The following is a 13,363-nucleotide window of genomic DNA, read 5'->3' as shown; positions in this document are numbered from 1 at the left end:
TCAAATCCTTTGGATCTAGCTTCTCATTTTTCCCCACAAATTTGCCAACTCATAAATTGCAGCAATCAACCCCTCTTTCCCCCACTCTTGAAACATTCTTTATCAACATTTGCATGAGCCAAAAAAGAACTTGCGCATACAGAGCGATGAAAATATGAAAGAAGATATGAAATAAAAATATAAATCTAATTTCAAAAAAGCAGGAACTTTGGTGGATTTTTCATAATATAGATAAAAAAAGTCAAAATATGCCCAACAATTTCTAAACAACGCAGAAAGATTCAACTAGAAAAACGGAATTTAATAAAATACAGGGAGCAATGTGTAAGTGCAAAATTCTTGATGGTTTTGCCATAACCCATTTGGGATTCAAAATGAGCTTGTTAAAATTGCCAGAAATCTATATAAAAGGAAAATGAAATCTTGTAAAATTAAAAGAAGATATATTGATCAGGGAATAATAAATGCGCTTCTTAAAGAAGAGGGGAAAGACAATGAGATTGGTACAGTTTACAGCTAACATGAAGAACAAAAATTGCAAATCCAACATGAAAAAGAAAAATAAACCAGAAAAGAACAAGTAAATTTAGTAAAGAAAAGTGTAAAGAACAAAGAGGATGAAACGGATAGCGAAAAGAAAGAAGACGGGCAGGAAAAAATGAAGACAGGATGTGCATGCATGCTTGGCAGCACATCAAGCAGGTCATACTACCTAGATTCCTGCCCAAGTCTAGAATATTGAATGTAGGGGATAGCAGGAGGATAATAAGCTTCAGTTAGTGGCATCAAATTGGCTTCATGGTGGCATGACCACAATCCTATGAGAACCAAGCACAAAGTCTAGCAACTCATACCTTCACCGGCCCATCCACCAGTAATACATTCCGCTCCAAATGCATTTCAGGCATAAGTTCAGCATAAAACATTACATTTCATGAGAATATGGAACACAATGAGAGCATATCTTATCTTACTAAATGACCAATTAGTAACACGTCCCTCTCATAAAGGATAACATATTGTGTATTACATTCGCATACAATGAGGCCTGCAAGCAAGAAGTGGAATAGATAGGTCCTAGTGGACATGTACAACCATAAACTGTAAAATCGAAACTATTTGGCATTTGGTGGGTAATATACATGGTCCCTGGAGATAGTACAGGCAGATGCCACAAGGCACAGTTGTAAACAAGGACTTCTGGTGAGCCTGGTGGCAAATGGCCTTGATGCAAGTTGCTTAAGCCATGAATCAGCATCAGACTTTGCCCACTCCTAATCTCATTCTACTGGCATTAAAAACAACCATAAAAAATTGAAGATGGTGGTGAGAATTATTTTACTCAAAAAATTTAAGAAGAAAGAATAGTCTTCTAACCTTCAGCAGCTTTATGATCACCAAATTTAAGAAATGAGCTTCATATGTAAAAGTAGGTCCACCAGATTCCCAGTGTTTTCAAACTGCTCTTACACAGCTGATTGCTTGTCCTGACATGCATAACATAAGAAAAACTATTACAAGAGAGGTATTAAGATCATCCTGGGGGCTCAAACTGATCAAGGTCTTAAAAACTGGGTTGGCAATTTGAAATTAAAAATCTATAAAGCAGACGACTAACCAGGCTCACAACATGGCTGCTTTGGTTTACAGTGAATTCAGTTTAGTTGGCTTTGCTAGCAGAAGGATTGCGACCAAACTGGATAATCATTGGTTTACCTTTGAACACATATCCATTAACTAAATTCTGCAAGAAGTGTAGAATCTGGAATTGAGTAGAAATCCTACATATTCAATGTGGAAATGTAATAAGGGCTAGAAACAAATTCTAACTGGTATGTGTGATCTCTACAATCTCTGAAGAAACACTAATCCCAGTGAGTCCATAAGAACTAAAAGGTTCCTTGGGACTTCCTCGAAGTAGAGTCCACAGTTCATTCTAGACAAAATTAAACTTCAGTTTGGCACTGAAACCACCAGAAAGTAGACACCAATAGTGACAACAAAGGTACATTTCAAGCTAGCTTGTGACTTGAGGAGTAGTACTTGCAGGTGTGACATCATAATGTAAATGACTTGTTATGCATATACATAGGCAATATGAATTTGTCAAAATATATTATGAGCTGGCATTCACATTGTAGTTGACATACGCACCAGTGCATGTTGAGCAAGATCTATTGAAGGAAATGTCACAAAAGCTTGACCCCTCATGCGTCCCTCCTGTTATACAAAGATTAAATTGAATAATACGAATAAGATAATTGATTGATAACTAGTTAAGGTTGCAGCATGCTAATAATATTCTCGGATTGCTCCAGCATAATCTTCTACTACTGTTAATAATATTTTGTTATCTCATTATAGGAAGAGGTCAATAAAAGGAAAAGTTGGTGAGAATTCCTTTTGAGCAGACCTGTGTTAGCTCATCCAAATAAAATTACACATTGTAATCGAATGCTAAACAGGTAAGGTATTCCTAACAACTAACAGATTCCCCTAGATGATATTTAAGCGAGCTTGTCGGTTATGTAAGCTGCTGATCAATATCTTCAAGGATGAACAATTCACATGCCACTGTTAAATCGTATCATGTAACATCTCAACTGTTCGAATCATTTTGGTTCAATGTTTAGGTTGTCTGATTGGCCATTGGTATTATTAAAAACCCTGACACACCTCATATGTTCCTTCTCTCTTCTTTCTCCTCCCGTGGTTCCACTCTTCAGCCTCCTCCAACCACTGTAAGACTATGACCATCTGGTCTTGCCTTCCTCGGCTTCTCCACCCTCCTACGTCTGCCTCTCCCTCTAGGGCATCATGTCTCTCCAGTCGACTGTGGCCTCACCATTATCTCCACTATCACAAACACTAGATCCAAATCCTCTGCCATGGGAGTCATCATGGCCATTGACATATTTTCCAGCGTGAAGGTCACCTATCCAGTCCTTCGCCAAACTGTGATATCCATTAATTGTCCTTTATCACTTCAACCATCGCTGACGATAAGGGGTTGAGAGAGCCAAGGCACTAGGAATGTATAACGGATTCTCCTCCAGTCAGATCTAGGGTCAAACAACCCTTGCAGATCTGTTATCAGTAAGGAATGATGAGAGGAAATCAATGACTTGCAAACATGTTTAAGGTATGGGAAAAGGAAATGTGGTTGTGATAAGGGCAATGGAAATAAAGAACCATAGCAGCAGGGGAAATGGAAGATTTAATTGATCGCAATAACTACCAGCTGAATCGATGACCTGTGACCTGCCACCAAAATGGGCTAGTTTCCAAGCTAAGTTTTAGAACACTGATGGCCCTTTCTTATAATTTCATCCAGGCATCCATTAGATCATCTGGGCAGTCTTTCATCCAGGTATTTTAAATGTAATAAGACAATCATGTTGCCAACATGACCTATTCATATATGGGCTCATATTAATGTTATTGCACTAGATGAGGCCCAGGAATGTCCTGATGGTTGATCGCAAAGCTTGTCAAAATATTGTAATTATTTCAGCAAACAAGAGTTCACTGGGCTCATAAGACTGGGGGAAAGCCAAGTGAAATATCTAACCGCCACCAAAAAGCTAACCAGCTATGAATTTATTATTGGAACAAATATTGCGCGTGCTATGGTTCTAAGTTTTAACCTCGGAAATTGGATGTCGTCTGGACTTCAAATCCTATGCGCATAGTTGAGTTTGTGAATTGGTATGGCCCAATCTAACCTACATCCAACTTGCTACCACATCTGCTATTTGGCATGTTAGGATTTCCCAACTCATTGAGACACAAAGCATTAGGCAATTTGTTCCAGTAAGTCTTCATGCATTTCCTTAAACTTTATAGCATCTAGAATCCTGATCAACCATAAGGCAGCATGATCTTACCACAATGTCACTTGTGAAAGGAGAAAGTTATATTGTTGATTCTCATCCATGCCCTTTTGAAGAGTCATCACATGTGGGGCCCCCTCAACAGGTTCAGATCAAGGTCAATATTTTCAGCCGAACCTAATGTGAGTTTTTATGGTGATCGCTTCCTCTCTCTCATTCTCATTTGGACTAGAGTGACTGACAACAAATTGGCAAGAAGATCCTCCCCTATCCATTGACATTCTTAAAGCCTAGCAGCTGCCTGCTTAACTTGGATCATGGGATATGGACATGCCTACTTCGGTTGCATATATAAAATAGCTAGCCAAATTAGGATTTCTTTCTATATGTCTAGATCTTGACAAGAGCTTGAGGCTATGAAAGTCCATGCCTACATTTTTCATACCTAAGTAACAGCAATTGAGGATGAACAATGCATTGACAAGCACCTAACATACAAGAAATCAAAACTTAACCACCTTGGGGCTAACTGCTTCATTTTGATATATTGGTTAGCTGCAGAACTTCTATAACTGAGTTATTGTTGAGGATCCCAACTTTCAAACCCTAGCTTTACATTAATTTCCAACTTGTGCTTTCTAAGTTACCAAACTATCTCTAAGAAATGTGGAATATTCTACAGTGGAGCCTCTATCATATGCAAACAGTATCATTATGACTGCCAATGACTTCAAATAAATACTTTGGATCCACAAAAAATATAACTGAAACATTTCCACTTGACTCATGTATGGCTTCTAGGTCAGTGCGCATGCTATGTCGCCATGTTAACAATACAAGGTCTCCTAGCAAGAAAAAACAAAAAGGTCATGTACATGGATGGTAATATTAATGCCCTGAAGGCATGAGACAAGTCATTTAAATAAAGTTTAAATATCCAAAGCCTCTTCTACAAGGGAATCAGATTTCAAGATTTTCTGCACACAGTTGAGAACAACTGTCAGTGGAAGTCAGTCCTCAACATGCCATCTTCGACAAAACAAGAAATACAAGTGAACTACACAAAATATTGACATGTAGTTCCAGGAAGTTTGGTTGCACGAAAAGAAGAAGAAGATATAAAATACTAGAGTTTAAACTGAACTATTTCACATCCATAAGTGGGTCAAATTCTAGAGGAACTGGAAAAATGAAAAAGAAAAAAAAAAAGGAAAGAAACAAGGAAGAGACTAAATGTGAAGATATCATATATCCACGAATCACAAGACTTCGGTGAAAATACCTAACCTGCATTAACTTGATATTCAGACCAATTCTAGCAGCTTCCACACTTTCAAAAAGTGACCCTGCAAGTGCAAATTGTTATTAGAAAAATAACTCGAAACATAATCAACCAGGATTGATATATAGATAATGCAAGAGAATAGAAGAAATGTAAAGAAAGCTAGATCAATATTTAAAATATAGCTTTGGTGCTTAAATACACAAAATATCACTTTTAACGCTTTCACTTGCTTCAACATGCTGGCATCTTACCAAATATGAAGTAAAAGTCATCAACCACCACATCTTTTGCCAAGTTCTTGATGTACAAGACATTAGCAGGGTTTCCTGGAGCATAGTTCTGCAAAACAGAAGCATTTTATCTGTTACATCCAAAGACTGACACTATTAAATTATGATTTGAATCCATCCACTACATTTTTCCTTTTAACAGTTAAATCAAACAAGTCATCCAAGCAGCAAGAAGTTTGCTGATATTAACTCATATGCTCAACTTAGTTATTCGAAATTGATAAAAGTGAGTAGTTTTTAGAACAACAAAGAGCATGAATTTTCTGCAGAAACATTGTGGTAACAAAGAATCAGAAGATATTGACTAAATGAAATCACAACAATGAAATAATTCATCAATGATAAATATCAAAAGTCGAACAAATTAACTATCTTTCTAAAGCTTTTGCTTATATTCTATGCTAACTATTCATGTATTGATGCTTCTCTACCAGGTAAAAGTCAAAAGCTTAGACTACATTCGAGGTCATCCACATATTCATATTTCTACTTTACGCCATACCAATACTGTTGCGAATAGAGACCCAAGTCTAATGCATATGTAAGGATCCTAACAACATAGAAGCAATCATCAAAAAGCAAAAAAAAGCCATCCGATATATATAATGTATTGGTTGTCTAAAATTTTCTTATGATTGCATTGACTCAGGTAGCAACAACTTTCCTGCCAAGGCATTGCCTGCTTATCTTCCAATTTTCAAATGGATAAAAGAACAATAAGTCTATAAAGGAATAACAGTGTACAGACCTTCACATAGATATTGTGAAAACAAAGAATCAGGTGATATTGATTTCATGAAAGCACAAGCAACAGTACAAATAACTTAACAAGGATAAAGATAGAAATGCACAAAAATAGTGCATGAATCCAAAATGATTTGAAGGCCCTTATAATGACAAGTGTAACATGAGAAGTCATCCGCTGATTCTGACCCAATTATGTTTTGTGCAGACCTCAATGATCAGTGACAAGTGATAAGGGAGGGGGGATGATCAAAATCCCCTTTCAGTGGAAAACATCAAGCACAATGATCAGGCATCGTGAACATAATCACAAACAAATGTAGGCAGACAACAAGAACGACCATAGACAGAGATATACATACATTATGCATATCTTTGTTTTTATGATATGTATTCAGCATAAGAGACACAAATGGATATATACATTATGTGTATAAACATTGTGATGCATATTTGTATCATAATGATACAGCACATATACCGAAATGCTGGAGGTCCTCGTACCTTAAACATAGGAAGAGATAATATTTCCTCAGGAGGTAATTTCCCACTCTCTATTTCTTGTGGTGTCGCATACGCCTTTTGTTCTATATTCCCTTTAACTGAATCTGGTTCTTTCATGTTGCTATCATCATCTGTATTTTCTTTTTGCATTGACTTGGGGGCAATTTTTATCTGAAAACAGATTGAAACACTGTATCATGTCCAGCAAACTTCTAACTATATTAAACAGATGTAGGATAACAATGAATAAAAAACCTGTAGCACTGGGTTTTTCTTTTTTATCACTGGAACCTCCTTTGGAACCAAGGTCGCAGGTTTCAACCCAACAGCTTCATGTGCCACACCTTTATCAACAGCAGGGCCTACAATGGCTTCTCTTTTAGCACGCTTTCGACTGTAAGCATTATCAGCATCTTCCTGACAATATCAAAGTGCAATTACAATATGATGGAAGAACCATAAAATGATGAAATAATTGTCAATCAAGGCATTCAAGAGTAAGGCAGTACTTCTGAGGACTCAAACTCTGACTCATCACTGGACAGATCAGCCAAATGAGGCTCTGTTGTAGCAGGAGGTGGTGGAGGAGGAGGAGCAGGCACCAGGGGCGGGAGGGGTGGTGTTGGCAATGCCATTCGAAATGGAGCAGGAATATTCATTTTGTTCATCAAATGTAAAACCTGCCAAGGTAGTGAAGGACTTAAATCCAAATGAATAAATTAAGCATGTACTATAATAGTCTATAAAATTATATCATTGTTCATCAAAGCATCATAAAAACAGGGAAATCAGCAATCAAATATTCTCACATAGAGAAATAGAATATGACCTGTGTATAGAATCGAGGGACAGCAATAAGGGCATTGACAATATTGGTCAGTATATTTCCATCAGGCGGCGGATACTCATATCTGCACATAATGCATGCCACCAGCTGCATATAATTAACACAATAATGAACATATACAGGATACAGCTTTCAAACTAAATGCAGATTCAGGAAGGCCAAAAAAAGAGACTGGTATTTTTTGTCCGTTGTTTATGACATCGTAAACTTAATCCAGTTTTGTTAGGAAAGAGGGCACCAGAAACCAGTACTAAAAAACAAGCCTGGAAGATTTTGAATCAAGTTCATGTTCAGAAATAAAATGGCAGGTGCACTAGTTAAAAATGGAGCTTAAAAGGGTTATTCCATCGGGCTATGCTTGCTTGGATGTAGGTTGTTTTTCCTCTTCTTGACACAATCACATACTGGAATGAGCATATATCAAATCCTTACAGATTAAACCTACTGTTAACCATCATCAGACTAAAATAAATAAAGTGAGCTTCCTTCAGCAAACTAATAGCAATATAAAATAAATAACCAAAATTTTTTACAATATTATAACATACTCAAGATGTGGAGGAAATGGATAGTCAACACCAAGCCTGGCAGCAATTGGTTCACCAACAGGTACTGATTTCTTCAGGTTCATTGAAGAGTCCAACAGAGGTGCAGGTGGACCAGATGAACCCTTCACTGGTTGTTCTTCACTCTGTTGATTCGTGTTCTTCAAATTCAACTTTCCAGTTCTCTCTACTGTTAAAACTTTTCCAAGAAATCTCAGCCTGAAGAATCACCATCAAACAAGAACGCAAGAGAAAGGAGCAATCCAAAATGAACAGTTACAAACAGATAAAAAATAAATAAAGAATTAAATGTCTACTGACCAAGCTTGATAGGCTATAGTTGATTAACATATTCAATAAGTACTTCATCAAGTCATTAACCATGAATCATAAAAGAAAAATCACAAGCCAGCTAAGGCCCCTCAGTTTTGTAAACTGATTGAATCAAAAATAGCAATTGAGTTAAATGGAGTCCAGGCTAAACAAGTACCTGTTCAATTGTGACTCTGCTTGAGCAGCCAATGTTTCATCCTTGAAATCCACAAAGGCACAATTCCTCATCCTGAAAACAGTGAAGATCCATAGTAAAGTCCCGAGCACGAAGAAAGATGGCTGTATGACCACCAAAAATTGCAGACACAAGAATACATTATATTATTTCATAGCCAGATCAATGGCTTTCTTAAGAAGTTAGTTAGCCAAATCAGGTCCAGTTCAAGAGAGTACATTGGAGTATTTGAGAAAAATATAAAGGTGGGACAACCTAGAAAACATATAAGTATAAAAAAGTATAAAACATTATAATGCAATGGTTAGAGAAGACATAATAGAATAAATATCTGGTTATTTCTTAGTTGAGTCATTTACGAACATATGACATGCATATTCAGTTTCTAATAAAATGGTAGGAGTCATGCTGGCATGATGTCATATACTTTAATTAATTAAGGAATATTTAACCAACTGAGCTAGGGTTGATTGAAACAAGATATGTTAACAATAAATCATGCTTAAGCATAGAAGGAGACAGGAAAATAAAGAAGTGGGAGTGAACAGGTAGTAAGATTCTGAAGTTAATGATATAAGCTTGTGCAAAAGTTACTGCCAACAGAATAGGTTTCCTCTCTATCTATTTCCATGACACTTAAACTAACAAAGTGATAAGCTCATCAATTTGCTCATCATAACTGAAGATCATGCATAAAAAAAATATACTTCAAGTCAATGCATGCTTAACAAATGTTTTTAATTGAGCCTCCAGTTTGGGTAGCTGAAATAAGAAATAAATGCACATTCAGAAGAACGGAAAAAAACAAAACAAACTATCAGCAGGTAATCTGAGTAAGAACATCAACATAGGTGCAAGAAAAGAGAATTGAGTTGAAAAGATAAGGAACAAGGCAAAATGATGTATTATCAAATTATTTGATGCAAACAAAATGATGCATCTCTATGTTGTTGTTCTTGGGTTTGTTATCCTATGTAACAACTAATAAGGCATCTCAATAAGAGCAAGCAACATAACAGATAATCGATATATGGTATAACCTAACGATACATTTTCCATAGCTTATCATGAACTAAATTATGAAGGTTATAAAATAAAAAGGCACAAAAAACACTGAGCTAACAGAAACTAATGATAGCAGGTGCTCATTTTCCTTCCTATGCACAGGTGGGCTGCATTGAATGACCAATTGTTTAACAGCATATCAAACCACATCAATTCTTTTTTCATTTTTATTTTAGAAATGTCGCTCTAGATCCTGAAGTTTACCAAACTGAATGGAATATTATTTGGATTATATATTGGTAAGTCGACCACCTCAAGTTTTTCGTCAGAACATACAAGAAATGCATCCAGCAGTTTGGTGGAAATGGTAGTGTAATCAAGTCTCAAATTATTGCTGCATATTGTACGAGGTAGCATCATAAGAATCATCTAGCGGCGGCGCTGTCTAATACAAACTTGTTTATCTTCAAGGTCATGTATCAATATGTATTGACCTACTATGTACCACTATTATTCCATATTCTAGTGTAAAGACACATACCTTGAACAATACACATTAACACATGTTACACAACAACTGAGCTTCACTAAAATGCATTACATTACTAGATAATCTTCCATTAAAAAAGGAAATAAAATTATAAAATAAAAAGAAATTGATCAAAAAAGGGTTGACAAAGTGAAACAAAAAGAACTCTTTTCTTTGTTAGTCCTATCTATAAGAGGAGAGTATATGAAAAATGTAAGTGCAAAATCAGTTTTCCCTGTTATCAGGAATTCTGAGTTGATTTTTTGTTTTAGTTTTTATTTTTCTAGTATTATGTATTTTAGTTGATCTTCTAAGATCAAATACACATACAAGCGGACTTATCATATGGTGTATTCATACAAATCAAATCAAAATTTATATTGTTGGAACGCTCAAGCATGAAAATATCGATAGAGAATTTCCACCAAGTGTTCCCACAAACACAAAACCCAATAAACATATAATGAAGTTGACCAATTACTTCGGCCACTCTGCATTAGTGTTCCATTTTGTTACTGATGAACATAAATCCTTTGCCACTTTGCTTCACTTTTTATGTCAAGTAAGCAATGTTCCAGATCATCTCAAATGCCAATCAGCTCTTCTACCATACTCATGCTCTTTTCCTGAAACCCTCAACCAGTCACCTTCATCTCCCTCTCATTGATCTGAGCATTTTCCTTGTCTTCCAAACAATCATCATCTTAAAATTTACAATTAAAGCAATGATATGGTCCAAACCATGAAAATCTAAAGCCACATAATGCTAATCAACATGCTATGCTAGCATATAAGTGTCAAAATTCAATCTTTCCATTTTCTTAAAAGCTTAAGATTCTTTTTTAAATATATAATTTTCATAAAAATACCAAAGCTTAAGATTATATTTGAGATATATAATTTTCATATAAAATGCCTACACTGGTAATATAGTTTTTCAAGAATTTTTAATTTCATCAATCAATCTTTTGTTTTGATCAGAATTAAGAGTAATTCCATGTATTTTATTAGCCAGAACATTGGGACTAGCAATTACCCCTTCTCGATCAACCCCAATATCATCTACAAATAATGCAGACCGAAGGTCTCCTAATGAATACCAGCAATTTTTGCATCTATCAGCCCCTTTACATTAGGCTTTAGCATAAGCCTATGGCCATCAAAAAACTCCCTACTCTCTTTATAACTAATCTTTGCATTTGTTTCCATTGTCTCATACATGTGATTCTTTTGTGCACAACTTCCATGCTGAACTTTGGTTCCATCATTCCTCTAGGCTTCTACAGCAACTTCTTTAGTAGTAAGAAAAGCAATGGTTGGCCACGTAAGCCCACATTAGCTTTCAGAAACTCTTGTTAGTGATTCTAATATGTGCGCCTCTCTGCTTCGGTCTTGAGAGATGGACTGAAAGTGTGTTTAGTGTGATTATATAGAACTCATAAAAAACCACCAAGCCCTCAAAATGATAATGGAGACGCAACGATGAGAAATTTTCATGTCCTCATAAAAAACCAACACTTAATAAAAAAAAAAAAAAAAAACTACAACAACAACAACAGAAACCAAAGGCCGTTCCCTTTCAATGATTTGCGGCCACAAAACTGAATCTTTTCAGCAGTTTAAATCCCAAGAGAAAGGTGAAAATTTTTCATTTTTCCTAAAAGGTTGTCTTGCTCAAATGTCGAGCTACAGCTCGTTCTTTTCTGTCGAAGGTGACGCTATAAACAAATCCGCCATCAAATCACCCACTTTGAACCGCAAGCTTCTAAAATCTTCCGCAGTTAGACGTTTTTATGACCAAAATGCATTACCAAACACCGCGAGAGATAACAACCGTCCGCAAAGCGGGCATGAAATCAAGGGTTCTAGGCATCAAGAAAGGCCAAGAATTCCAAAGAGACAATCACATGAAAGAAAGGAGAAAAGGGACGGGGTGAGTTACTTTCCACCGGCGCAGGGGCGGACGGAGCAAGCGCCGTAGTGGGAGAAGAGGCGAGATAGCATCTCCTGAGGTATCGCTTCCGGAAGATGCCGAACAAGAAGGGTCGCCGCAGCCGCCGCCTCGGCGCCAGCCGTGCCTCCTCCGTATTGGACCTTGAGTGCTGTTGCGTTGCAGTCGCCGGCGGCCGAAAGGCTGCATCTTGCGGCGGAAAAGAGGGAGGGGCGGTCGCCATCGGGACCTCTTCTTCTCCCACTAGTACAAGTAGCAGAGCCCTAATTTGATCCTTGCTTGGGTTTTTTTTCACCTTTTATTTCCTTCGCCAATTCCTGCCTTTTTTTTTTTTTTTTTTTTTTTTGCCTTTTTTGGTTATACAAAATACATCATCAACAAAAAGAGAGGAGATTTGCGCCGCTTGAGAAAACCGCCGGTGATATTAGAAAACCCGCGCCTCGACCGGCTGACGGAACCATCCGGCTAGCGGATCACGTCGAAGGCCTGATGCAGCGCCGGCCTTTCGATCCTCATCAAGTTTCGTGCAAAATTGGCCTTTTTTAAAAAGTACTAATAATTGTACATGGTTTACGTGTATCTTGGTATAGATCCATTGATCCTAGCGTCCGTGGACTATTAAAATGGCACTGGTCACTGGGGTGTCCCGAGTTCGCATGGACCCGAATCTACTTCGCTCGTTAGTTGGACCTCCTTCCCTTGATCGCTTAAGACCAATTTGATGGTGTAGTTCCACTAGAATTGGCTATCTACGTGCAAACTCTATCGGTTGTCTTTTTACTGGGGGAAATTCTCTGTGCACTATGGATGGTGTAAAAAATTCAACTGCATCATTTTATATGATTGATCCATATAATCATCACTTTCTAATACATATTTAATATTTATAATTTTATTTTTTTTTAAAAAAAATTAAATGATGAAAATATTTCTACTCGTTGAAAAAAATTATGATATCTGTTGCGGTCAATTCTCTGTCGCTTGTCGTCGGTGAAGAGTACATGTAAGACAAAGTCCACACAGATCAGAGTTGTATCCGACGGAAACCCTCCGATGCTTAAGTCAGAGAGGGATTGGTGAACAGCAGATAAGAATATTTAGAGTGGCAGAGTCTTAGCCCAGAATTGCTTTATCCGTACTGTTCGTTTATCTTCCTTTTATATATGATTCTGATATAACCGTCGAATACGTGGTCCCACTTTTTATGGTGCTAAATTATCGAGCCATAATCGTGGAGTTAATGGCTGTTTATTCCATTAATGACCGTGATACGTAGTCGATAACGTTCATAATGGTTAAGGTGTGTTGAGCAGATCGGCCAA

The 13,363-nt window shown here is 36.9% G+C and overlaps 1 protein-coding gene across 1 annotated transcript; it reads right to left on the bottom strand.

The window, feature by feature from the left end:
- Positions 1-945: 945 nt before the first annotated feature.
- LOC105044908 (U11/U12 small nuclear ribonucleoprotein 65 kDa protein) lies at positions 946-12,385 on the bottom strand. Its single transcript, XM_073257558.1, is given in 14 exon segments — positions 946-1,285; positions 1,378-1,487; positions 1,619-1,744; positions 2,155-2,220; positions 5,121-5,179; positions 5,370-5,457; positions 6,657-6,827; positions 6,912-7,073; positions 7,166-7,336; positions 7,486-7,567; positions 8,052-8,267; positions 8,539-8,610; positions 12,033-12,165; positions 12,168-12,385. Coding segments are annotated over 12 exon segments (1,401 nt in total). The 5' UTR covers positions 12,265-12,385; the 3' UTR covers positions 946-1,285; positions 1,378-1,487; positions 1,619-1,660.
- Between the last annotated feature and the right edge of the window lie 978 nt (positions 12,386-13,363).

Source organism: Elaeis guineensis, chromosome 5 (genome assembly GCF_000442705.2).
Source record: "Elaeis guineensis isolate ETL-2024a chromosome 5, EG11, whole genome shotgun sequence".
Taxonomy (NCBI): domain Eukaryota; kingdom Viridiplantae; phylum Streptophyta; class Magnoliopsida; order Arecales; family Arecaceae; genus Elaeis; species Elaeis guineensis.
Note: the sequence above shows the minus strand (reverse complement) of the source record. Positions and strands in the feature narration are given on the sequence as shown.